The sequence below is a fragment of the Ixodes scapularis genome, unplaced genomic scaffold (assembly GCF_016920785.2).
Source record: "Ixodes scapularis isolate PalLabHiFi unplaced genomic scaffold, ASM1692078v2 PGA_scaffold13__105_contigs__length_92229423, whole genome shotgun sequence".
Classification (NCBI taxonomy): Eukaryota; Metazoa; Arthropoda; class Arachnida; order Ixodida; family Ixodidae; genus Ixodes; species Ixodes scapularis.
In genome coordinates this window covers 1,503,104-1,529,584 of record NW_024609839.1, presented here as the reverse complement: position 1 = coordinate 1,529,584, position 26,481 = coordinate 1,503,104, and the positions used below count along the sequence as shown (strand labels likewise).

Genomic DNA, 26,481 nt, shown 5'->3' with positions numbered 1-26,481 from the left:
AAAAAAAAAATAATAGAAGCTGCGATTTCACAGCCCACAGTACCAGTATTATGTTATCTGGGTTGGAATTTATTATTTTTATTGCCAAGTTGATGAACCGATACATCAATTTTAAAAGAAACAAATATTTAACATAAATACTCCAGTTCAGCCAGACAGGCATCATTCGTGGTGATCCGTGCTTTCCAACGTCTGCCTAGAGCAGACGACGCACCCACAGAAGCGATTATATAAATTTAGGCCGCACGCTGGCAACACGATTCTATCTTCACTGAAGCACCGAAGAGTAACGCATCCTTTTCCGCTAGAATTGTTTTCCCACCGATGGTATGCGACAAAATAAACGCAAGAATCTACGCCGTCCCGCGCACAAACGTGGAGAGACTATGGGGCGGCCGTTGTATCCCCGCTTTGATGATGATGATAGCGCGACCGTAGCGCCACCTCTAGGTCGATCTCGAGGCAGAGACCTCGTTACTGCTAGAGCAAAAGCGCCGTCTGCGACAAAAAGTAGTTCTAGGCTTCTTTTTCTTCTAGCTGTGTCAGACTCCTCTGACCGCAGCGTGACACGACATTAAAGACGGACGAAGATATGTCACTTTCAACAATACTTAAAGGAGCTGTGCAACAATTTCAGGGCTTCGCTTAAATTATTGTGGAAGCCTGACACTTCTGAAGTGAACTACAGAAAACAGATTTTGCCTGGATACCCTAGCTTTTATTTAAAAAAATGAAAAAGATCCAAGTTTTCGCCGCCTCTCAACTCGTACGTCGTCTTCCGGGTCATGTGCGCAGCGACGTTGAGGGGGTAGGCGCGGGGTTCGGGAAAAGTTCTCTTTAGAGCCGTCAGTGAGCAGCAAGAACTCCTCCGCTCGCGACCGCGTGACCACGTCCTGGCGGGTGCCGCGCGAACAATATGGTGAAAGGAGGAAAGTCTCATCCGGGTCCGAACATAGCCCGTCCGGCCCTGTCCCCCTCCCCCTTTGGCTTCTGGCGGCTGTTCGCGGTAGCAGAGAGAGCCGACGGTTTTGTGGACCTAGGACAGATAGCGCCACTAAAACTCCGTATAGTAAGTTTTGTCGATGATACCAGGTTTTTGACGCATTTATATAAATGTTAGAACGACAAGATTTGTAGAAAAGTTACCTTTTATCGAGCAGGTATTCGCACAACTTGCTATCTTTCTACAAAATTCCCCTCTGACGTCACGCCGCGTGTTTCTCATGGCCGCCGCTCGTGGCTGCGGGTCAGGGAATATTCCAAATTTTGCCTCGCTATTACGCGGCGGAATCGCAACATTTCGATGAAAGGAGGTGTTTTCTGTCATTTGTGACAAGGTGAACAATATCAAAACCAGAAGATACCAATTCTTTCAATGTTAAAATCGTTGCACAGCTCCTTAATACGTACCAATACTTTTCCGAGAACAATGTGGCTTTTGAACAATATTTGATTGATCACAGCCGTGTAATCGACCACCTCCACTCAAAACATCCGCCTGGCATTAGAACCCCCCCCCTCCCCCCCCCCCCCCCAAATTAGAGTGTTCATCGACCGTATGCTTGTCTCATGAACTGCTCCCGAAGTGCTCGTTACTCTAGCGAACAGCAGTGTTGAGGTGGTGGACGGTACGAATCCAAAGTTGGTTCGTTTCACAGCACACGACTCTTGGAGAGCAGACGGCAGCCGGTTCCTCCGGGTTTCGCATTTGACGTAGTGACACGAACGCTCCCATGACATAGTGTCACACGGGGGCGGATCCAGAGGATCCCTCGAGGGGGGGGCCTCAAGATTAAAAAAAGGAGGGGGGGGGGGTACAGAGAGGGAACTCTCGCTACACCTCTCATGGAATGTTGCATCTTAGTTCAAACCTACGTATAAATAGTAGTGATAGGTCTCTACTAGTTAGAGGCCTATCTACTATTGGAGACCTATCCCCCCCCCCCCCCCCCCGTCCAGGATCCACCACTGGTGTCGCGCGCCTCGTTTGAACACTCTTAATAGGTCGTGGGGCTGTAGCCTCCACAGTTCGCCAAGTTATTGTGAAACGGAGTATAGTATGATAAATGCACCACCCGAAGAGACTTTAGCGAAAAGTTTCATTGGTTTATTTATACAAATTAATTTACGCGCGAATATCGCTTGAGAACGCCCTGCAGTGCGATGAAACGTGCAGGCTTTATTTCTTCTTCAGAACCTTTCTCATGGCCCGAATCTCACGCTCTTCAGCAACTTGGTCTTTCCTGATGTCGGCCAGCATCTGCAGGAACTCTCTCGCCTGCTCCTGCAAAATATGCATTCAAACAGCCCTAATGACACCACAGTAAAACATGACTCTGCTATGCAAAGATTGACCGTGCACTGTACAGCAGTGCATCCTGACGAGAGACTCGTCAAGATCCATGATCCCAAACTGCAGAACATAGGCAAGGAAGAAGACAAGATATCAAAATGGACACACAAAGTAGCCACAGAATTTCTACAAGAGCTTTGAAAATTGGACAAGTTAGAAAATTGCCACTCCTCGCAGCTGTAAATATAGTTAGGGGAAAACTGTTTGCACTGTCAGAGAAAGTTGATCAGTGCTGCCAAGAGCAACTAAATATGATGGGGTCAGAGTACCGCATTCATTTTCCATTTAACAACAAGTTCGCATTGAAGAAAACGCAATTTGCATAAAAAGTGAAAGCCGTTTAAAACTCCCTGCAACCCCGAATTAGAGCGCAGCTCTTGAGGAGGGAAGGGTGCCGAGGGGAAAGTATACCCCTCACCCTGCCTGCTACCCTTCCCTCCGAGCGGCGTCGCTGTCGGCGTAACCGTGAGGTCACGTCCATATAAACACGACATGACTTTAGTTCCCCTAGTGTTGCCAGCCTGCCAGATAAAGTCGTCGAGCCTGCGGTAATCATTAAGACTCTGGCTGGCAGACAAGCATGCGAGTGTGCAGCAAAAGTTAGTGCCACAGCTGCATCGCCCTCGAGTTTGCTATTCCCGTCTCACTTTATTTTGCAGCCCAGAACAGCTTCTGGTCTGCCTGGTTCCTCTTATTTTCTTGTCAAAATTTAAAAGGACTGGGTTCTAGTAGTACTACATGTTGATTGCAAGGGGGACAATATGGCAGCCACAGTCAAGGCTCTTTCTAATGCATCAACTGTCCCATAAAGCGAACCGACGTCATAAGCTTTTGAATCCGCGCCAAACGGCACCTTTCCCCTTTCCCAATGAAGCAAAGCCTGTCGTCTGTAGCAGAAATCTGATGGCTCCCATTGGCTGGTGCACCTCATAGTTTCGAGGAACGAGGCTCCCGTTGGCTCTTGAGCAGTATAACTCCAAGGAACGCAACCAGAGGATCCCTTTCCATGGTGGCGCAGCGCACGCAGCGGCCTGGTAGGCAGTAAAGGGGCAGCGTTTGGCCGCAGAGCCCGCACGGGCAAACTGCGGAGAGGCTGCTGTGGCCGAGCTCAGCGCGGCCACTTCACGAGAGTGCGCGCTCAGCCGTCGACTGCTTCCTCGGCAGCAGCGAAACGTGGCCGCCCACGCCAGTACGCCGCAGACGAACCAAGAGAGCAGAAGAACGACATTCATGCTTTTGCATTCACAACTCGTAAGAAGTGCTTAGGTGTTCTCAAATTTTTTTTAATGCATTAGCTTGTACAGAGATACATCATAGATTCGTTTACAGTCAAACCCGTTTATAACGAACAGCAGGAAACGCTACGATTGGTTTGATATAGCAAGTATATAGCGAAAACCATATACAACGAACCTCCATGATGCGTTCGTTGTAAGGCAAGTGTTTCTCTTTCTTTCTCATCTCTTCACTTCCGCCTTGTAACAACGCGCTAAAAGATTTTTTTTTTTTGCTTGCGTGCAGAGTTTGTTATTTAGCTGATCTCCCCTTCTGAATCGCTTCTCTTCCTGGGCAAAAGCTTTGGGATGAAAAGAATTTTTCTTTTTTTCTGTGCGTGCATGCATAGTGAATTTTTTAGCTTTCTCCCCTTCTATATCGCTTCTCTTCACTCAATTTTAATAATAATATTATTAATAATCCTTTATTTCTTTAGTGCCCCAGAACAACCGTGAGGTTTTGGTGTGGTGGTACATCAAAACCTTTGCTCGCAACTTGAGCTTTTGGAATTTTCTTTCTTTACGTGTTTTTTAGGTAAACACACAGGCTAGAAGACGATTGTTTATGAGTTTTTGGAAGCCTTCCCGGGGGGGAAAAGTTTGATATAGCCAATATGTTGTTCGTTATAAAAAGAACTTTTTACATGCATTTTTATTCAGATTTTCCGCGAGTTCGATACGAACAATATGCGCTGTACGTGGGTTCATTCTAAACGGGTTTCACTGTATACTGTACCCAAAAGTGTTGCGCTCAGGAACGGACCATTTCATACCCAAGAAAAGGATACTGTGGTGACACCAAAGGTCACCACAGGAATTATAGTTTGTGGGGATAACAAACTTGATTACACATCTTGGTATAGTAATAAATGCTCCGAAGAAATTTCACTGAGAATAAATTCCTGCTAAACAAAACGAGGTCTAACCCTATTCTGTGTTCTTTCAGGTTTGAAACTCTGTGCTGCACACAGTATTGGGCATGTGCCCACTATAGAGTAGGGGACAACTTTCCGTGGCTATGTAGTCAAAGTTTTGAGACTATATGCTTGAGTGCCAATTTAAATTGATCGAACATGCACTCTTCCTCTCCAAAAAATGCAAAGTGTGTTTGCCTTTCCCTCGCACAACTTCTTTATAACGCAGAACATATTTTACGTGTAATTTTCTATGAGAAAATAGTCGTGAACGAATGCCCTAGCCGAGCGCCGTGAATAAGCGACACCCTGGGAGGGTTGCACAACGTTGAGGTGATATATAAAGTTCGAGTTGGGTCGGTGCAGTGCCAGTCAGATGCCCACTCAGTTGCGTAGCACAGCTGCTCTGGAAAGATTGGGCTCCCACCAGAACGTGCCAGCGAGAGCAGTGCGACGTCGTACCATGTGTCCGCTAGTCGTACCATGTGTCCAAGCCATACAAAGGTAGTGCCTGTGCGGCGCGCTCGGGCACCACGGATGTTAGCCCTGGTAAACACCTGTGGCGTGCAATGGAACATCTAGCATAAACCACGCATGAAGTGCGGTTTGTGCTAGTGTCCCACACGCCTGTGCGGCGCACAGGACACATTCTCTGTCAACAAGATTGAGGAAATTTTTTTCTAAAGTAATTTGATTATCCTCTTTTATTGACATGAGCAGGATTCAAAGTATCGAGGGTTACCGACTCGGAAATGTCGGCCGATTTCCTTACCTTGGACAGCCTCTTGGTGTTTTCCATTCTCTTCCGGCAATTGTCTAGGCCGTCTTCATATTCGTTTTGTGCCTTTTCAGGTCTCTCTTGGCACTGTCCAGGCTGGTGGAAGATACATTTTTAGGAACCGGGTGAAAACTCCGTAACTATAGAAATTAAAAAAAGTTTACATTAGACTACCATCACTTCCTATAGGGCAGGCAGGAGCTTTCAGCCCGAGAGCCACCAAGGAGGCCAACAGAGTAAACACTGAGTAAGGGGGATTTAATTTCACTGTTGAAATATTTACAGATGAGCCTTCTATACCTGTGTAAAAAGGAAGAAGCCCATATTAATTCTCCTTCAAATTTGGAATGCTGTAGCAAAAATAAAAATAGGAACAATGACCTAAACACAATCGGTGCACAGCTATGCAGGCTATGGAGGTGGTGTTCAAAACGGTGAAACTCGCTGAACAGATTATATCTTTCCAATGTCTGAAAAAGAAAATTGAAATATTCAAAGATATTAAGGGGAGGCACTGCACTCCCTTGGGGGCTCAACTTTTTAAATATTTGTGCTATTTCAAGGAAGTTGGCAGGGTATTCTAGGCGTGCAAACTTAGTTTAATTCTGTGCCAAGTTACAGCCTCATTTCTCAAAAATGGTGCAACTAGTGGCGCTGAGGAAAAAGACCATAGTTCAGAAACGGCACTAAAATGGCACAATTTTCCTGGAATGTAACGATGCTAATTAGTAGTAGGCTTGGAATAATTGTTATTCACATATGTAGTAGTGGAAAAATGAACTTTGAAGAATAGCTTTTCTTCCCCTTCATTTTTACACTTACGAAATTGCATTTTCTTTGTCAAAGCAATAATCTTGAAAGGGTAAGTACATAGCCAAGTGTTCTAGTAAATTTCACTAAAAACAATAGAAAAACTGCCTGGCAGGTATGCAGGCATCTCAGTCATCCAACAATAGATTTAGAGTAATAAAGACGAAATTGTCAAAACATAAAGCTGAGAAGGATGCATGTAAAGGGGGGACACTGGCTAGAGTGTCCCCCTTTAAATTAAAAGAACTATTCGAGGGACTGGAATGACATTTGCAGGGGATATTTAGCATCAAATGTAGGTGTATTGTGCAAACGTTCAGTTCTCTAGGACTATTTTTCATTCCTGCATAAGAAGATGTGCCACTCTTTGTTAAGAAATCTATTATATGCAAATGAAGCTATTAAACACTTTTTGCCTGCTTGGATATAAAGAGGGAGATGTGAGTCTTCGAGCTATCTAGTTTCTATAACTCAAATGTAAATATTTCAGGAAGAGTTATCTCAAAATATGAGATGCATATCTGTTCTATGTCAATTTTCGAAAACATAGTTCTTCCTCAATGAAGACTTCAACTTAAAACAAAGTAAAGTCGATAGCCCAATTCTCCAGTGAATTTCAGTTCAGAAAGACCTTGATTGTGGTATCAAAATAATTTTACCATTAAACAAAAGATTCCTTCATATGAAATTTGCAGCAAAAAGTAACTGAGAAAAATGTATTCACACATTGAACGCTTTACTTTGGTACTGCTTCACAATGTGTTGAAAATATTTCATATCATTGGAACTATTTGGCATATGGTTATCAAATTTAGTGTAAGGGTATATAATAAATTTCTAAAACCGAAAACATCAAATTAAAAAATGAGCCTTTTAGAATAAAACTTGAAATTTAGGCCCATGTCCCCCGCCCCCCCCCCCCCCCCCCCCCTTAAAAAAATATTGAACCAAAATATGGATTTCCCAAAATAAGGCCGCAGAAACGTGGAACGGGACGCTACGAACTCCAAAACATCACTCGTACATCGATATCTCAAACGGATGGCCGCACCTCTAAAAAAGAAGAGGGCGAACAAGCGAGGTCTATAACGTCATTATCATCCTGGAGAATTTGACAGTGAGGGGAGGCGGCCTCGCTTCTTTCCTCGCTTCGGTTGACCAGCTCGACGGGACATACCGAGGAAGAGAGGGAATGAGAATCGATGCGACGTCCCGCCTATCCATCCAGCCTTGTTTTGTGAGCTCAAAAATGTGTGTTTATCTTTAGATAGGGTGTGCCATTTTATCTGAAATGGGGCATAGGTATATCCTTCCCCTGCACGGTCCTTCTCCGCCTGGGCCACAGTTTCCATCTTTCTTTCTTGTGGGACATCTTCGATGACTGGAGCGCTTTCACATGGGCCTTCGCAACCTTTACCTGGGTGCATACGACTCTGTGCATACGACGCTTGGTGGCTGGACACCCACTTCTGACAGACCTTCCATGATGCCTTGAGGCTTAACTTGAGGACTGCAAGGGCCACGGCACGCTCCACTGTCCTGAGGGAAGCAAACTCCACCTTGAGGCACCTCTTCCACACTAAGGCATTGAAGCTTCCGTTGGTGTTCCGAGTATTCCTCCGGGAACACCTCTTGAGCAGATGCCTCCCTGACGGGCGGTTGTATAGGGGTACCAGCTCCCTCGCAATCTCCCTGGATAAGGCTCCCTTGTGTGGCCGGGACACAGGTGGTTCTCCCGCTGCCTCGGGGGCCTTGCTCTGAGTGTAGAAACACTTGGAGTCTGTGCCTGTGGGGCATCCCATGTGCTTTGGATCCTCGTCAGTGGAGTATGAGTGCAGAAGGGAGGTGTTGGTCAGCTTCTTCGTATTAAGGTTTGTTAGCTTCCCTTTTTAGCAGAATTCCTCCTTTGTCTTTTTCGGGGCTTCTGGGCCTGTATACGTGTTTTGCGACATGGTTGACACAGCCTTCCTTTTTTATCTCCTTGTCATAATGGTCGAGATTTGTTACCTTGGAAAAGACCTTGCTGGATCGCCATCACACAGCATGGTCGTATACTGCATACCGTGTTGCACCACTGAGCGTCAAAACAAAATTGTGGCTGCTTTTTTTTATGGCAACTGGCTCTGCCAGTTGAGCAAGTGATCTTTCATCGACTTGTGTACCACTCTAACTGGCTTTGGACCCTGGGTGCACAGCTCGCAGTAGTGACCGTGGACGCTCAAGTCAAGCACAAGATCACTCTTGAGTTCGATGGCGACACCAATACTGAAGAGAGACGTGTGGGCATGTTAATGCCAAGTTTCGTCGTACATGACGCACATGTCTAGATGTTGCCTGTTGTTGGCCATCTCTGCTTTGCATACCAACTGGGCAGTGCTCATCACGTTGCTGGCAGCTGTGATAGCTGCATCGTGTACCTTCGCGGCAACTTTCTGAAAGGCCTTCGGAGTCATTGGCAGCGGTAGATTTATGCCAGAAGGCTGGGCAGAGAAACTTCCTCTCCTCCTAGCAAAAAGTTCCCATTAGATCCAACTGGAACTCCAACTGGTTTTAATTGGAACCAATTGGTTTGAGTGGTTCCAACGGGAAGCACACTGGCCAATGGGTCTCACCAATTAAAATTATTTTTCCAGTTGGAAATTGAATACGTTCCAACTGGTTCCCATTGGTTCTTGTTGGCAGTGATCAATTGGTCGTCCGAAAACCTTACTGGTACCAATGGGAAAATTACAGTTTGAACCTAATCGGAATTTTTAACTGGGCTCTCTTTCGTTCCTACTGCTCTCCCTTCGGCCTCGATTGCCCTCCTCTCCTAACAAACTTCCTATAGTCCGTTGCAACTCAAGAAGGTAGGGCGAGGGTAAGATAAGCCAGGGAGGAGGAAGCAGATGGAATGCTGAAGAAGAGAGGGGGAAACCTCTCTAGCCTCCCGTCTGCTTCCTCCTCCCTGGCCCGTCTTACCCTCGCCCTAACTTCTTGAGTTGCAACAGACTACAATGCTCGCCCTTTCTCTTCACCTGGCGTTGCCTTTGCCTGCACTGCACACAACTAGTGATCGAGTGTAGGCACCATGCAGTTAGATTAAGGTCTCAAACAGGTCAACTGCTGAACTTCACAAGCTAAACAAGTCTAGCATTTCACGCCATGTTTGCTTAGCCCGATGTGCTCCCATTTTCGAGTATCAGGTGACCAGGGTAGCCAATCAATCGAAGAGATGAACTCTCCAATCCCTGTGATTGGCCTAAGCCATTTGGAGCACCTTTCGGAGGAGCCAAAACAGTGTTTTGGAGCAGCAAATGTAGCCTTTGGAGCAACCAAGACAGTGTTTCGGAGAAGCAAAAGTGGCTTTTGGAGCAGATATTCTTAGAAAAATAAAAATATTTGTGTTAAGTGCTGTACAAACAGAGGGCACTTTGTGTTGTGTTCTGTTCTGATGTGACGTGTTGTGATGGAACTCGCTGCTTGTGTTTTTAGTGCTCAGACATCCCACAAGTGTACCGTGCTGTAGGCACTGTCGAGCAATTCCGAAATACCGCTTCCCGCCGTTTAACTAGTTCCCGACACTCCAGATTTTCGTCAAAAGTAAGCAAACGTAAAACATGGATTGCAAGCGTCCCGGCTGGTGCCTGTGTCGTTCAATCATGTTCGCATACACGTAGGGCAACTTCGGCAGGCTTGCAGTTGCGCGTGCGTCGTCGTGCGAGCGAAGACAATGGCTACTCGATCGAAACCGAAACCATGCCACTCCGCTCCGTCTGACTGTCGAGCATACGAGAAAAAACAGTCCAGCTGCGCGTGCTTGCCAAGCCGGCAAACAAGGTACAAGCTAAACACAAAAAAGAACCTGAGCGCATCGATGCAAGACATTGCGAGCGAGGGTAAAAAGATCTTGGATCGCTTTGCGCAATGACTGATCTCGCGACAAACAAGCGCGCTGTGTGGGTTCAGCGTGCACACATTGCCTTCTTTGCTTTAGCTCACTTCGCTTCACCAACTTTCTCTTGCGGCTGATTTTTCACGTACCGGGGAAGCTCTCGAAAGAAAACCCACCGAGAGAAACCTAGGTAATCAATACTTCGACACAACAGTCTTTCAGTTAAAGAGGGATTTTTTTTGTAACGTACGATTAAAACAAGAAAAGGAATGTTGATGAACATGCGGCAATACTTAGTTTCATTTTAGAATGCGTCATATGTACAGCAATGTGGAGACGGCAAGACCCGACATCGCGCGACCACAGTGACTGAAAGGCAGGGACCAAATATACAATTTTCCCACGGCCGTTGCTTTCAGGAGCGAGTGCTTCAGCTCTCAAAGTAACTCCTACCGCGCAAAAATATGGTTTCGTTTCACAGCATGACGGCATGTCTGGTACCCGGCATGCTAGCGTCAGAGCATCCGCACACACCCGCGTTTATCGTTGAAAATGTTTTTAAAAAAAAGATGCGTGACAAGACCCACGGCACGACGAGACCGCGGGAAAACCATGCAGGGTACTTTGTGTCAGGCGGCCGCTTCCGCCACATAAACCACATATGCTCAATTACAATACTCAGTTTAGTTTTGGTTTTGAAAGGCGACCGAAAATAGTTTTTTGGCGCAGGTTTGGCACAGATCACCCATATTTTGGCAGGATGTAGCAGGGTTAGCCCCTTGGTGTAGTTTGGCGCAATCGATGCAGCAATCACATCACTGCAATCCTTGCAACTCAAGAAACAATGTTGAGATGCAATCTTACATGCTCTTTTTGTGGCCGACATCCTCCTCCTGCGTTGCCTGGCTTGTCCTCTGCTCGGCGGAAAGTTCTGCAATCTCGGCCAAGGCTTTCTCCAACTGCTCGTAGACGGCTTCCTGCTCGTCTCGGAGTTGCTGCACACAAAATTGCCCTCGCTCAACCTAGAGCCAACGAATAAACTAAGCTCCGAGTATCAACACTGTACTCCCTAGCTATCTCGTGGGAGCCCCCGTTTCAGCGCTTAGCACAGACCGGGCGTAATTGATGATCGTTGAAACTGTGAAGATGAGATGCCTCGAGCGCTCAAACGATGTCGGGAGTTCAGACATTGTTTTGGATTGTGGCAGTCTTTTCTCACACTCCTGAAAAACGGAAGGACGTTTCCTGCAATTTCGGGTAAAGCTTCAGATAGCTGGCAACAATGAGTGTCGTTCCCCCGAAGCAGGGCCTATTTATTGGCTAGTTCAACCAGTCCCCTTTCGAGAACGCTGGAGGTTCTTGGATGTATGGTACCACACTTAGGCTTGCTCACAAATACAGCACCACACTAATCCGGTGCTAATTCAGATCTGGAAACTTTACGTGCCCGAGACAATGAGAGACGCTTTACGTAGCCGAGACGTTACGAGAATGTGTTGCAGTGCTTAAGGTTCTGGCAACCCGCTCCCCTTTTTGGATGAAGATGTTCGATGATGTGTGCAAAGAACGCCGTCGAAGTACCAAGCTTGACCCAATACTAAAAATTTTGTCGCTTACCCGTTGCGACAGCGGACAAAAACAAACACCAGGTGCGCCTCTATGGTCCGTGTAGGATCTCGTAAAATTGATCTCGCTGCAGCGAACTACCCATGGGCATTGCAAGTTGCGAGAAGGAAACATTTATAGTGAGGAAATAAACTTCAGCAATAAATGTGTTACCAATTACGGCACTGCATTTGTGAACCGGCCTTTACACGACTATAATCCAACCTTTCCTAAAAGTATGGTCATTCAGTTTCCCAAAGACATACTACGCTCAACCGACATCGCCCAACTTTCAAGTGATAAGAACATCTCGCAACAGAGAATTTTGCTCTGGACCCCTTTTTTCCGGTAACCAAATGTGCACACAGCAAAACATCTGCTCACCTTTACGACAGCTTCTGCGCAGGCCTTGCTTTTCTCTGCTATCCTCTGGTCCCATCTGAGCTCCATAGTGATATTTTCTATGTCGAACTCGTACTGCAAAGAAAATGCACTAGACTAAGAAGCACATCTACTATACTACACTTCACCTTACGTGTGGGCGCAGCAGATCTTACGAGCCACAGTAGCCAATCCAAGGCCGTGTGGGCATCATGCGACCTTGGAGAGGGGGCACAGCAACGAGCGGCAACCGTACCACGGGCTACGTCCACGGAGCGGGATTGGCTAGGATAGCTTGTAGCGACCGCCGCGTTCAGACGTATAGGTAAAACGGAGTATAATGCTAACTCTTCTAGGCTTTGTGTGCTTGTGTAGTGTAGCCCATTGGGCCGCATTAAAGCCATTCTAGCAAGGATGGCTCAACAAGCCGAGAGAGAAAGCATGCAAACATTAAGCTGGCTGAAAACTGAAAAAAAAAAAAAATAAACAGAAAGTTACTGAAATTTATATTTTTGTGCAAACATTCAAATATTTTAATAGTTGCAAATAATACGCTATTCAATATTCGCTTTGAGATGAACCGAAAACCGGTGCAGTGCAGAGAAACAACACCCGCGAAGCTCGCTTGCGTGGGTGTTGCCTCTCCGCAGTGTACTCGTGCTCGGTAACAAGCGCGCTCAACAGGGCAAACCCGCAGTGATCAACGCTTCGAAAAGTACAAACATCGCAGTCGCGTGCTTAAAGGGCCCCTGAAAAGAAGAAAAAAGTTTTTCAAAAACAGTCTGGTCGAGACACGCGTGTCGAAAAATGAATTTTACGCGAAAAAAAAATTTTTTTAGAGCAATATTGACTGCGCCAGACGCAATTTAGTCGGCAGTCACCTCCTTTCCACTTTTCTCTCTCTCGGCATCTCGGGCGCGTGGAGGAGAGGTAGTCCCCGCCTCTTCGTAGTGGATCGGCTTGGCTGCTTTCCTGGCTTGGCTGCGCCCCGCACGAGAGCCATTGCTACTTCCTGGCCGTGTTCCAAAATTGACTCGATCTTACCCCAGGGTGAGGGTTTTGTACTCTTGGCATTCTAAAAGCTACCCGCGTACAGCGTTTTTCAATCTGTGCTGTCACGTGATACGATCCGCCGGAGAAACTCGGATCCATTTGGAGATTTGGAACACAGCCCCTGGCCGGCTGTCTGCCGGTCGAACGACATACCGCGTCGTATCGTGCACGTACCGCGGTCACCGTGGTCGTACACACAGTACATAGTCGTCGCGGTGGACCCCGACCTGAAGCGTCGGTTGCTTCAACGCTGCCAGCAGCTGGGCCTTCGTCCGTACGAGGACACGCCTCGCCAGCCGGAAGGCGTCCGCTCCGATCGCCGCGAGGCACCCGCTTCGCCGCGGCGAAGCGGGTGCCTCGACGAGTTCGTTCGAGCCGCACGATCCTTCAAGCCGCCGCAAGGACACGCAGTGGTAACTGATTTTTTTTTTTTATTAAACGTTGAGTGCGGTGCCGCGTGCCTCACTAAACTCTTTACGGGAACCACGGGAACCGACATCTAAACAAACATTGGCACTGGCGCGCGCCAGAAAACAAACAAAAGATGAGGTAAACGGGACACACGAATCGCGCAAAGAAGAGCAGAAAAACAGAAACCTGTCACCCCGCGCCACTTCCTAAGTACTTACTATGACTGACTAGCTAACACAAGCAACAAGCCCTCTTCAGAACGCGAAACGCGAAGACGGCGACCACGACAGAAAACAAAATGGCGAAGCTTTTGTTTGTTGTTTTGTTGTGGTATCCGAACGGAAGTTACGATTTTGTAAAACGTTTGTAAACAATTGCGACATTCATTCGATGGATTGTTTCTTAAACCTAAAAATATGTAGTTAAAAGGGCGATTTAAAAAAAATCATGAAGATTTTAAAACTAACATCTAAGCTGTCACTCATTCTATTGGCCAATGAGAAGCTGAGTTGAATGACCATCGCTACCAATGAGAAGCCGAGCTGAATGACCATGGAATTTGCGCGCAAAACTTCAAATAAATCTCTCGCCGTCAATATTGCTCCAAAAAAAATTTTTTTTTCGCGTAAAATTCATTTTTTGACACGCGTGTTCCAACCAGACTGTTTAAAAAAAACTTTTTTTTTCTTTTCAGGGGCCCTTTAAAAAGGAAGCACACTTCAAAAGCGGGGTGGAGCATGAGCTGACCTGGTGTATTTAAAGAAGAAACTTCGACTAGGGCTATTATGCAAGAGTACTGTCGCCCAGCTGTACTCATGAATGTTGCTCCCAAACTTCCACTTGCTCATCTCTAAACTCCGTTAATTTCAATGCCACGTGTTGTGCCATTTTGGGAAACATCCCATAACGCAACGCAGTTACGCCGACGCTGCTCAACCCGGAAATTGGCGCCTAAGAACTGTGCTCTAAAAAGGGGGGATGTAGACCAGTACTAATTTGTACCAAGAGTGCATAAGGAGAGGGAGCAATCCCTCAGCAGTCGTTCAGAGTCCAAAATCTGAAATTAACCAGACATTCAAAAAGAGTGCACGGACGGTACACACCTTCTCAAAAAGCTCCTTTTCATTCTTGATGTAAGCACAGAGCTTCTCTTCCACCCGCGTCATCAGCTGCGAGAGCTGAGCAGATGCAGCCTCGTTGCAGGATTCCTGCTGCTGCACGTCTTCTTCGGTGAACACTGGTCGCAGGTCAAAGTCCCGAAGCACTGCACTCTGCTGGCCCCGCAGAACACTGCTCACAGGCTTCTCAAGAAGCTTCAACACTGCTGCCCCATCCTCACGCACATCTTGAAGCTGAAAGTAGGACATCTATGAACGTACAGTACAGCCCACTGCCAAGAACCAGGGGTTATGTGCCTTGCATGGTTCCCTATAAGCAACGAACCCTCCTGCACTCGTATTGCGTTGCGCCCCAATTTAGAAAACAGGCTAAACAAGTACAGCAGCATCCTAAATAATATCAGGGTCACTTGGCTGTATTTAGAAGATGTCACCTCGAGAGGTATACCTCGCCAGCAGAGGACATGCAGTGTAAAGTCACACTTGCATGTCTAATGACCATGACAATGCGAAGGCACAAAAACCCCCCCTCCTGCTGGTTCACGCTGGTAGGAAACTATGCTTCAAACTACCGTAAAATGCAGAGCAAGCGCCCACTCAAAATATGAAGATAATTGCGAAAATTGGGTCATCAATTTTACCTATATATGGACTGTGCACATTTTTTTCAGATGTTGCAAAATTTGGGGGGGGGGGGGGGGGCGCTTAGAATGGAATGGTCGGATATCGGTATTTTATGGTATGTCTAGCAGCTCACTCGCTTTTTTCTCTCTTATTGGTCGTACAAAAGAATAAACAATTAGCAAGAGTTCGTGGAAAGGAGCATCCAAACCTTCTCGTGCTCCTTCTTCCAGCCCATCTGTAGTTTGATGTGCTCTTCCTTCAGGGCTTCAATCTGGTTCCTGCTGCGCCTTATGTTGTCCTGCAGCTCAGACCTCTTTGTGTTGAAGCTCACCTCGTCCTCTTGCCTCTGAATCTTCTCCTGAAGCCCCGACCCAAGCTCGCAGAGCTCGGCCTTGAGCATCACTTTCTCTGCTTCTGTAAAGAATGAAAACGAGAAAGAGAATAGGTTGTGCGGCAGCTTTTCGCCGCCCCGTGACTTAACAATCGCCGCCGTATGGTGGCAATTACACATTTCCAAGTTCCCGCCTAAATGCGAAATCAAGCACGCCCCAGGAGGTGCTACTTCCTGTTAAGTCTTTAGAGAGCCATAAACGTTGATATTAGCACCGTTTCGCTTTGCTGGGGCTATTTATAGTTTCAAAATAGGACTCTTTGTGCTTGATATGAGCGCACGATGGTTGCTTTGCATGCTCTCACGGTAGCGACTACTGGAACAGCAGCTCTCCCAATACGCTTTTCAAAATCGAGTTCTGAGAACGAGAGCTCCTTGTCCGACGGAAAGGCTCTGTAACGTACGTCGGTTCGGAATCCGAGACCACCGAAATGTCACGGATGCAGATGCGTCAAAATTAAACCGTAATCGAAGAAAAGCGGCAACTTTTTGCCCTCAATGTTTCCATCCGATGCTTCTCAATCTGGACGGCTTGCAAGCACTGCACATACCCCAGCTAGATCACCTTAAAAAACCTGCACATCAACACTTTCTTTGTATTCTCCCTATGGACGAAAAGTCACCCCTTTGCCATACTAGTGTGGCAAAGGCAGTGGTAACACAGAATCTGATGAGATAGTGCGAACGTGGTGTGAAGGAAAGGCAGAAGTAAGTGGCCGAGGATTGGCATACATGTTGCCGCGTGCGGCACTTGAAGGAATTTGATGCCGCCACGAGATTGCAGCTCTTCTTAAAGTGTGTCGTCCGCTCGACTGAGGACCTGGAAGCACACTCTGAAGGCTCCGTGCGTATGGCTGGCCTCGCAGCCCTGTATCATGCACGGTTGGCGCGTGAATCCTTCATTGCCGTTTTACTCGTGGGTGGCAATCATCGACAGTGCTAATGTGAATGTGACCTTCTCAGAGCCTGCTGCAGTGAGAGACGCAGTAGACGGGCCGTGCGGAAAACAGAACAATTGGAATACGGCAGCACCGTAGAAAGCCTAGACTAGAGTTTCCGACGGCTCGATCAGAGTCACGTAAATCCTGCGCCGCGTGTGCAATACGAGCCACGAGGAGGCGGCTGAAGCGCCTCTTCGTGGCTTGGCTAAAGTGGAGATCGCCTGCGGGCCTCTCCGCCTGCTTTCCCATTCGCCATGCGATTACGCAGCACGTGCAGACTTGCAACTAATGTCCGCAGGAGGTGGTGGCCATCACATTGCAAATGCTCCCCATTGGTTTGAGACAGGCCCTCTGTTCACTCTCCATTCTCTGCAGCACAGAGCAGACCCCTGGAGCCCGCTCGTAGGAAAGCAGAAAAAAACACTCGGATTATCTTGACCTGCTACGGCAAAGGGAGCTGTCTAATGTAGCGCAAGCTTTTCTGTCACGCTCTCCTACGCGCCCTTTCTCAGGGGAAGCCTGGAGCGCTGTAGGTCCGAACACGCCATGTTTTACTCCTACTGGGAGTGACACGGAGGCAGTCTAGGAAGGGGTTCGGCTGACACTGGTGTCCAATCGGTGAGGAGACGAGCGCTGCATGAGCGATCGGCTGGCAGTCAGCATGTCGCCTTCCATTGCATGGAGCCTGACCAGATATGGTTAGAAGCCAGCCATGGAACACATTCTGCATTAAATAACCACTGGGACACAATTTTTGGGAAGTGGTTGAGTGGAATGTTTAAACTTTAATATCGTCACGTAGGGTGCAATAATATCAATGAATAAAATTGGAGAAAACAAAGCTAAAATGTCACGTTAGAAATCTGCAATACTCAAAGAAGGATGCCCTCTGTGCCTACAATGTGGAAAAAAGTAAAAGCGATAGCTATAACACGCTCGCACACCTCTGGATCCTGACATCGCCATGTATGTGCGGGGCAGCCTCTTGTTGGTAGTCAGCATGGGCGCAACGCCGGTCGCGAGCCGCATAAACCAGTAGATTTCTTAGCGCTCACTCATGGGACGGAATACAGACTTGGTGCGGCGACGCCGTGACGTCTGCGGCAGTGACGACGCAAGCGAAGGCAGGTTTGCCCGGTGTTGAACGATGAAGGGAGGAGATAACGTTGACGTTAACCTAATCTGCTAACAGGTTAACCCAACGTTTGACTATCAACGATAACCTGCTACTTGAAGCCGTCGCTTTAAATGGCAACTTGTCCAGGATACATACCGGCATCTGCGAGAGATTTAGAAGCCTCCTGTGTGCCAAACTTCGTTGCTTCGGAGTGCTGCATCATCTTTTCAAAATAGAGGTCATACATTTGGATCTTGGTCCGAGTCTCTTTGAGCTCCATCTGGACTTCCTCGTACTTGGCCTGCAAAACAAGAAACAAAAGCTGCACAAGGAATTCTTCACCTTTGCCACAAAAAGCATCGGACAGCTTCGACATGACCGTGAACAAAAAAGCACAGAAACCTTGAAGCCACTAGCACTTTACAATAGTAGTCGCACTGTAATTACACCGTTCAGCACTGCTGAACATTTTCTGTTGTTCAACAGGAGCAGCTTAACTATGTACAGCTGATTTGGCTAAAGTTTCATTACTTACAAAACAATGATGTATTGAAAAATGCTTATTCATCTATAATACTTCGTTTGGGAATTTATGAAAGAGTAGAACATTTCTTTACTAAAAAAAGATTTTCGGGAAAAATAATTGCTTTTTAATACAAGTACCTGCACTATATTAGAACTTATAAGTGCCTCCACCACTACACTAAGCACACTTACACTTTGCTTATTTATGTTCCTAGCTTTGCAATATCTCTCGGTTTGTAGTGCCCACTACAAATGTTTCTATCAATTCATTATCTCACATCAAACTTCCTTAAAGTTCCGAGAGAATGCCCGCCCCCAAGACCCAAGAAATTGCCCATCGCGTTTCAGGCTTATTATCGATTTAAGTGACCCATTTCATCTCTCTTCTAATGGCCCCCAAGGCCCCCGACTAAGCCCCAGGGCTAGAAAAAAAAGACGGCATTAAGCTAGCACATTCATAGCTGAATGCCGTTTTAGCTAGGTGTTTCAAAAGTTTGGCGGATGTTAGCCGAGGGAATAATCGTCAGTTAAATAATTCACTAAAATCTGCAAACCTTTTAAGTATTGGTTTTAGGGGTCATGTTGCAATTGCAGATATGAACGTAATTACTATTGAGACCAGATCCATTAAAAGCATTTTTAAATTTTTTTATTAGGTATTGAGATATTAGTCAATCAAATTTTATATTTATAGCCAAATATAAAGACTGTGGACAAAAAGCCCGTTGCAAGCGCTGCACACAATGATGCTCAGAACAGTGAGTATGTCACTCTTCATAGCATGATTGTGGGGCAGGGCTCGCAGCACGTTTTTTTGTGGAATTTCCAAAAAAAGTTAAAAAAACATGAAGATTAATAAATTAATATCTTAAACATGATAAACTTTTGCGATTTCTTTGAATTGGTCTGGCCTCTAATAGCAATATCTGCCAATAACACAATTGCAACATGACCCATAAAAGCAGTGATTAAAAGTTACAGATTTAAGTTAATTAGTCAACTTACCATAACGATTATCCTCTCAGCTCATGTCCGCCGAACTCGAGAAACATTAACGGAAGACGGCGTTCAACTAGCAGTTTGCATCTCTTTTAAAGACTGTTTCCATTAAAACATATCACCCCATATATCTGATTTACTACAGGATGGTTCTACTGCAGGCATGAAGCAGAACGTTAGAAATTGAAGACTATGTCCTCCCCTCTTTCAAAGAAGCAAATCCAAAACGTACACAGGCCTGTTTTCAGTGATTAAAGGAATCGAAGGCTCGAGGTACACCTAAGCACTTGTTACGAGTTGTGAATGCGAAAGCATGCACATGATTCTTCCGCTCCCTTATTTCGTCTGCAGCGTACTTGGGTGACAATCAGGCACTATAGTCAGATACAACATAGGAAAGACAGGGCGAGGAGAAAAAGGGCACACACGTAAGAAAGCTGGAGTGGAGAGGGGCAACCTTCTTTCCGGCTTTTCTCTTTTTTATAGCTTTCCTGGGCACGCTGACTTTGGGTGTGGAGCCGCTGCCTTGCGGACACTCAGCGCCATGGGGTGGCGGTCGTTGAAACTGACGTGCAGCGGCCAATGGTAGCCTTGTTTCTCGAAACTATGATGCATACCAACCAATGGGACCATAGTCGAAATCCATCAGCTTTACTCCGCTCCTTAGGGATCGGGGAAACTAGGGACCGTTTTTCGTTTCATAGCTGGGAGCTGACTTCACATAGAGAAAAGATGTGCCATTTGGCACAGTTTCAAGGCTGACGACGTCGGCTCACTCCATAGACCCTTCCAGTTAATGCTTTCACATTAAAAAAAGAGAACATAGCGTCTCTTTTCTTGCTGAATATTGAAAATTGCATTCTGAACAGCTGAATGCTCAAGAAATAATTAATGTTTCTTGCATTCTTACACATCAGACAAAACATGCATTCTGTTGAATGAAAATGTAGCTCTACCTAAACAAGATGCCCATAGTGCACCTTTCGTGACGCAGAGCTCTAAAACCTGCTTACATATACACCAGTATTTTCTGGCAATCTGAAAATGATGCAGCAGTTTCTGAATTTCGACCCATTTTTCGCTGACACATTTGCAAGGATACATCAATTAAGGGCAGTACATTGAATCAAACTGGAGTGTAAAACATGATAAAATGAGCTGGTCTCTTGCCTGCCAATACCGATCAGAAAGGCAGCGATGCAAATATAAACGCAAATCGATGGAACGCCACGAAACAGGAGCTCCGGCCAGAGCTGCCACATACTTTCCACCGCATTTCTGAATTTTTAGGAACCAAATTGCATCATTTAAAATGGGAGCAAGTTAGACCTACATACCGCACGTGCCTCCATATCTGCCAGAACTTTCCGCTCCCTTTGAATGTCCTCGTCGAGTTTGTCGTCCTCCTGTGGTACTTGTTGCGCTGCTGGTTACGACAAGCAAACAAGATCAACTGGTGAGGTATATATCCATTACGCTGGCTGGAAGGTGTCTCCGACAAGCATGTTTATTGCAACTTTCACTCTGCATGCCGAATTTTTGCCTGGCGATACAACAATAGACCAATCTCACTAAGCGTTCCACACATGCGTAATGCCGCCACAACTGTACTTCACAGTTACGAGGGCAGTGCACGAGACCGCTTGTGCAGTCTCGTGCTCTGCTCGCAGCAGGGTCGGAACGTCTGCAAAAAGAAAACAGTTCCCACAATGCATGGCGACAACGGCGGCATAACAAGACTGGCTGGCAAGACCAGTCTATCGGGCGCTCCGAGATTGTTGCAACCCTTGTGGGAGTTTTCTAAACTGCCAGTGCTTGAAACAGTGAAACCAGCAGGTATCCCCTGAACAATAAGAGATGCAATACTTTATTTGGCCTTCTATGAGACCAGCAGCCATCACAAACTTTAGGTGTGCATCGTCTCTTGATTTATAAAGGAGTTCATAAACAAACCTAAATCTTGCAGTACAGTTTTAGAGAGGACCAAAGATTCTTTCAAAGCTGGCAAGTATGCCAAAGAGGAGCAACAAGCTGTTCACACTGATTACATCCGCGATAGAGCATCTCCGTATCTCACGCGCCTGCCAGACGATAACGCCAAAAACCCTTACTGTATATGCAGGACACTTAAAGAGCGGTGCAACGATATTCAATTGGAATGTTTTTCACTTTACACAAGCTTATTGGCACTAGTGGGACTCAAGGATTATCGCACGCAACGCCACTGGCCAAGAAACTCCTTTGTTGTGGTGTAATTTCAAGAACAAAAGCGATCATTTTCATTCAGTCTCTCCTTTGCAAAATTTGATGACGTAACATGGGGATCATAGTACACCCCAATGACGATATTTGAATGCGGTTCATAGATTGGACCCGAGCATTACGTGGGCACTCGATTTAGGCTCGTGATAATTACTAGCTCGAGAAGTATTCGGGTAGTGGTCCGTGTCCAATCGCTGCAAGGACGACAATAGGCGAGCCATAACAATGCCTGGAACTCAGCGCGTGTCCTGCGCTTTGCCAACCCCGGCGCGTGGCTATGATCAACACTGGTGGCATATAATCAGCTCCAGATCACGTGGCCGCTTGTTCTGGCTGCGAGTTGAGGGAGTGAACGCTGCTCGTTTCTCTTTCATTTTTTCTGCAACTTCGATTGCGTGTGGTGAAAAACAAACGCGTGTTCCGTAGGTCATTAACGTCAGAGATCCGTTCTAAGCGGTATTTGCGCAAAGTACAAAAATTGTTGCATCGCCCCTTTAAGAGCCTCTTCAGCCTAAAATACAGGTCGTTAGTTTCGTATAAAAAGCTTGCGACGGGTACCAGGACGTCCTCATGGAAGTGTTCACGAAATCTCAGCTCGTCATTTGGAGAATAAAGCATATAAAATGCCTATAGAAATTCCTGTATTGCAACGTGTTCAATAAACGCACCGTCTATATACATTGCTTCCCTCGCCGTCTGGCCTGTTGGCGGGATGGGGCTTCTGAGAGAAGCTTGACATGGGTAAGGAGGGGAACCGCAGGAGGAGTCACGTCACGATTAGTGGCTGTGGTATCCCGTTACGCCACAGTTTTGTGTATCAAAATGTTCGCTCCTCGATTTAATTTCTAGATGAAACCTTAAGTTATTTTGGTTTGATAATTTGGCAGCGTAATTTAAAATGTGTAAAATTGAGCAAGGCGCGAGGACCTACAATCACAATTTTTAGGCTGGAGCGGCCCTGCACCAACAGTGGCATCAAAATTGTTCGGGAGATGTAGGGGCAATGGGAGTGGGGGGCGAGAGGATTTCCCTTCTTCTGCCCCCAAGATATTCATTAGAAACGCTGAACATGTCTGGAGCGGAGGACGGGGGCGTAGACCCCACCCCCTGTTCCAACGCCGCTGCTTAGAAGCCTTAAATTGCAATGTACCCGACCAGACATGGGGTATAAGTAAATTGTGACAAAAGTGACCATCTTATACTCTTTTCGTAAAAAGTTGCAAATGCAGACATTTCTCATTTCAATTTGGGCAACCAAAGACTTGGAGCAATCTAGATCCTAAACTGTCGAGACCAGTTATGACAAAGTCAACGGGAATCGGAAATCACTTCGATATAGCCGCTTCTTCGTTATATCTCGACTCCATAAAAGCAACACGCAAAAAAAAAAAAAGAAGACAACACAGGCACATGTTTATCGTGCCTGCAAAAAGAGGTTGGGGCTTCCCTGCATGTCTGCCAGATCGGAAACGCTTCTTGCCAACTGCGAGAAGCTCCGATCGAAAGAAGACCTTTCAAGCTACGTACAGACTGCGTCGACAGCTGCGACAGACGCCGCAGAGAACGGCATTCTTTACATTTATGTACACTTCGTCAAAGATGGTGGCACGCTTTGCCTTCATCTTTGCCGTCATGGGGCCGGTAGTGCCGAGACTCGCCATTGGTGGGTGGCAATGAGTCGCCACATCGGTGCTTGAGCGAGGCTAGACTTTTGCGCATAGAGCGACAACATCGACCAGCGACGTCAACATGGAACACGAAGCAAAAAACAAACAGTCGCGCACGGCACCGAGTTTGTGCTCAGGGGCTCAAGTTTGTGTTTCGTCAGCGAAGAGAGCCTAAAATTAGGAGGGGGCAACTGCTCAATCGGGGTCACGTGGTTTGTGAGCCGCATTTGCAAAACGAGCTGCAGCCTGCAAGGAGTCAAAAGTGTTCATTGTCTGCAAACGTGTCTGCCTCTCCGACGGTTCAAGACAACCAAATGCTAGGCGCACTTGCGCCAAGCGGCCAGGAGGCGTCCGCCATTAAGTTGCAAATGCTCTCAATGGTTTGGGTTGCTCCCTCTCTTAAATCTAGGCTCTCTCCGTGATCACCATCGGTACTTGTCGCTAGCGCACGCCACGACAGCTTCCCCGCGTGCGATGCGGAAAAGCCGCTTCATGAATGAGGAGCGGGGAGCAAACGAAAATGCAGAGGCTGCCGCCGCAGCCTTTGCAGTGCACCTGCGTCCCGTTTTGGTTGGAGCCGCTCAATTTCCTTCGCTAAAAGCAGACACAAATACACCGAAAAAGTGCAAACGGGAATGAGAAAAAGTGATCGCTTCGCCGTAGCCGCCATTTCGTTATGAACAGTCGAGACAGCACTAACATTAAGCCACAGTTGTGCAAGAATCTGTCGGTGCGCACACAGAAAATAGAAAATTCCTTACCGAGCGACTGAAGAAACCTTTTGCAATCCGAGTCGTCAGCATCAGGATTGTCCAGGCAATTGAGCAGCAGGTCCGCAGCGTAATGGCCCTGCACACGAAGGAAACGTCTGCCACATGGCACTACACTGCAGCTGGCTTCGTCAGACGTTCATGCAAGTCCTGTAAATTTGCATGTAATCAGTTTGTTTTAAAACAGTGTCTAATACCGCTAGAGTAGGGTGGATGAAGACCGACAAAAGTAGGATATGTTTGGTGTAGTCAATCTGCCACCCCAGTTTCAAGATATCAGTCAATCTGTTGAGCATTGGCATGCTCAAGTTGTACTGCTCAGACATATTTCACAAATGGTTAGAAGCCATTCCTACTACATATTTTGGCAGATTAATGTGCGCTGTGCATGCCAGTCTTTGGGAAATATGGGCTTCCAAAAAGGAAAGAAACATCCGCCACTGGTCGAGATGGTGGCGTGTCAAAGGGAGCGGACTTTCTTCTCGTTATACATTTTGCTCACTGCCCGGGAGCTATGCTCGGGGAAATCTTCGCTTTTCCGAGGAGAGCTTGCACACAGCTTTAATCAGCACTCCAAATGGGACTGGGCACATGGGCCCATACCTTGGACTGCGTTGCCAAGTTGTAAACGAGTATACCAACGGAAATCACCACAAGAAATAGTACCTAAGAAAAAGTATGCATCTACTCAAATACTACAAGTCGATCACGAATATAGGTCGATGCTTTTATATTAAACTCGCCGAGAATAAAAAAAATATATAATTCAAAAATAAAACAACCTTTCTTTTTTTTTTATAAGAACAGTGGAATGTTTGGGCAAAAGAGTGAAGCAAATCTTTATTTACAGTGCTCTCAGCTAAATCACAGTACCATGCCAAAAACTTCATCATCGTCAAAACTTCCGGACATGTCATCGTCATCGGAAGCTTCGTCGACATCCTCACAAATTCGCAACAATACCTCACTGACACCGTTGCAAAATGGCGACAAGAAACAAAAAAAGGTGGAGATGGGCAAGGTGACGAAAGACAAACTATAAAGACGCGAGCATCACTGCGAACCGCCGCAAGCATCGGCAACGCCGTGAGGAGCCGCCGTGAGCAACAAGAGGCAAAACCTCTGTATTTTCTTTTGCTGTGCGTCCGCAAGGAGGAAAGGAATGAAGGGGAGGGGGCCAGGTGCGTGGCGCGTCGCGTCCCCCTTCCCCTCTTGTGCCGCGAGAATCACGCGTGAGCGGCGCCGGCCGCGGCAGCCACGGACAGGCGCAAAACCCGACACCCAAGGGATAAGCACCAGCGGCGGCCCCCCGGCTGTTGCTGTTTCGGTTGTTTTCGTGCACCAAAAGCTTTCTGAAACAAGAAGTGGCTCGGTATTACGATGCCGCCGGCTTGGTGACTCGTTAGCTCCGTGGGGTCGCGAAATTTGGTCACGAAAGCAGGTCGAATTTCTCTGATCACGATTGTAGGTCGACCCTTAACTTTTGACAACATTTCAGAAAAAAAAGGTAGACTTATATTCAAAAAATATGGTACTCCCCATATATAATCATTCTAGCCTGGTCAAAACAATAAGCGCAACAAGCAATTGGCAATTTCCGTGAAATTCATTACAAAGTCCCAATAAAAAGTTAATACGGGAACAGTCTCTGTCTTGCACTTTTACAGACATATATACCGATAACCTTGGAACCACATTGTACAGCTATCACACTATGTGCTGAACAATCATTCCCACTGGGCTGTGACTAACACTTCACCTAGATTTGAATGTCTAGGGGAGCATTGCAGCCGCAGTTTGACAACACCTAATGCCTCTTGGCTATGGCACCACAAATTGCTAGTCCACGTCTGGGACTGCTCGCCGTGAAAATGTTTGTGAAACCAAATTTATTCGAAAAACTCAGAATTGCAAAAATACAGAAAAAAACTGTCATTGAGAGCACAGGGTCCCAACCAGAGGTCACTTCAGTTTCCTTTCTGATGTTGTATTAATCGCGAAAGCAGGATTACCATATACCTCGTCAAGGTTCGTTTAGAAAAACGGGTATTGCACTTCTGGGTCACGGCAAAAGCCACTGTTCTGGCTTCCACTAGGACCATGTGATGGACTAGTTGGTTATACAAAAAAGGTAGCTCTAAAGACATTACAGTCTTTAGCGCTACCTTCAATCTTGTTCTGGTTTCCAGTCGGGACCATACTATGTATCTAGGCTTCTTAGAAGAGTGGGTTGTGTCTTTAAAGTGGTAGCTTTATATAGGGTCAACCAACCTCAGGAGTTGCATAGGCATGAAATGTGCAAGTTGAAGTTCGTAACCGCTAAACAATCAAAAAAAAAAAAAAAACAGCAATTGGGATGGTTGAGTGTGCTGCTGACTGAGCTACGGACCGAACACACCAGAACGGGAGGAGCAGAAGCAAGTGGTGCGAGAATGCGTGCAGAGCAGAGATTTGTGGGAAGCGCAAGAAGGGGAGGTGCAGAAACAAGGTGATGTAGAAAGAGCGCATATAACAAGGAGTTGAAAGGGTGCCATTGTCGTATCCAGTTAAAGAAATATTTAATACAGGTGAATGTAGGGTATGCTTGCATGTGGATAATAATCTTTTACTTTTA

At 46.5% G+C, this 26,481-nt stretch overlaps 1 protein-coding gene across 3 annotated transcripts in view; it reads right to left on the bottom strand.

The window, feature by feature from the left end:
* Positions 1–2,085: 2,085 nt before the first annotated feature.
* The window catches only part of LOC115318171 (kinetochore protein NDC80 homolog), a 69,656-nt gene continuing 45,260 nt past the window's right edge, over positions 2,086–26,481 (bottom strand). For 2 of the 3 annotated variants that reach the window (XM_040217306.3, XM_040217308.3), the window contains 9 exons: positions 23,859–23,946; positions 20,506–20,594; positions 17,801–17,945; positions 15,404–15,609; positions 14,557–14,805; positions 11,993–12,085; positions 10,868–10,998; positions 5,314–5,415; positions 2,086–2,284 (listed from right to left, as the gene is read on the bottom strand). In XM_040217306.3, the coding sequence (XP_040073240.2) occupies positions 5,358–5,415; positions 10,868–10,998; positions 11,993–12,085; positions 14,557–14,805; positions 15,404–15,609; positions 17,801–17,945; positions 20,506–20,594; positions 23,859–23,946 (1,059 nt within the window). In that variant the 3' untranslated portion in view covers positions 2,086–2,284; positions 5,314–5,357. The remainder of the gene's footprint in view (positions 2,285–5,313; positions 5,416–10,867; positions 10,999–11,992; positions 12,086–14,556; positions 14,806–15,403; positions 15,610–17,800; positions 17,946–20,505; positions 20,595–23,858; positions 23,947–26,481) is intronic. The other variant, XM_040217307.3, reaches the window with a different exon arrangement.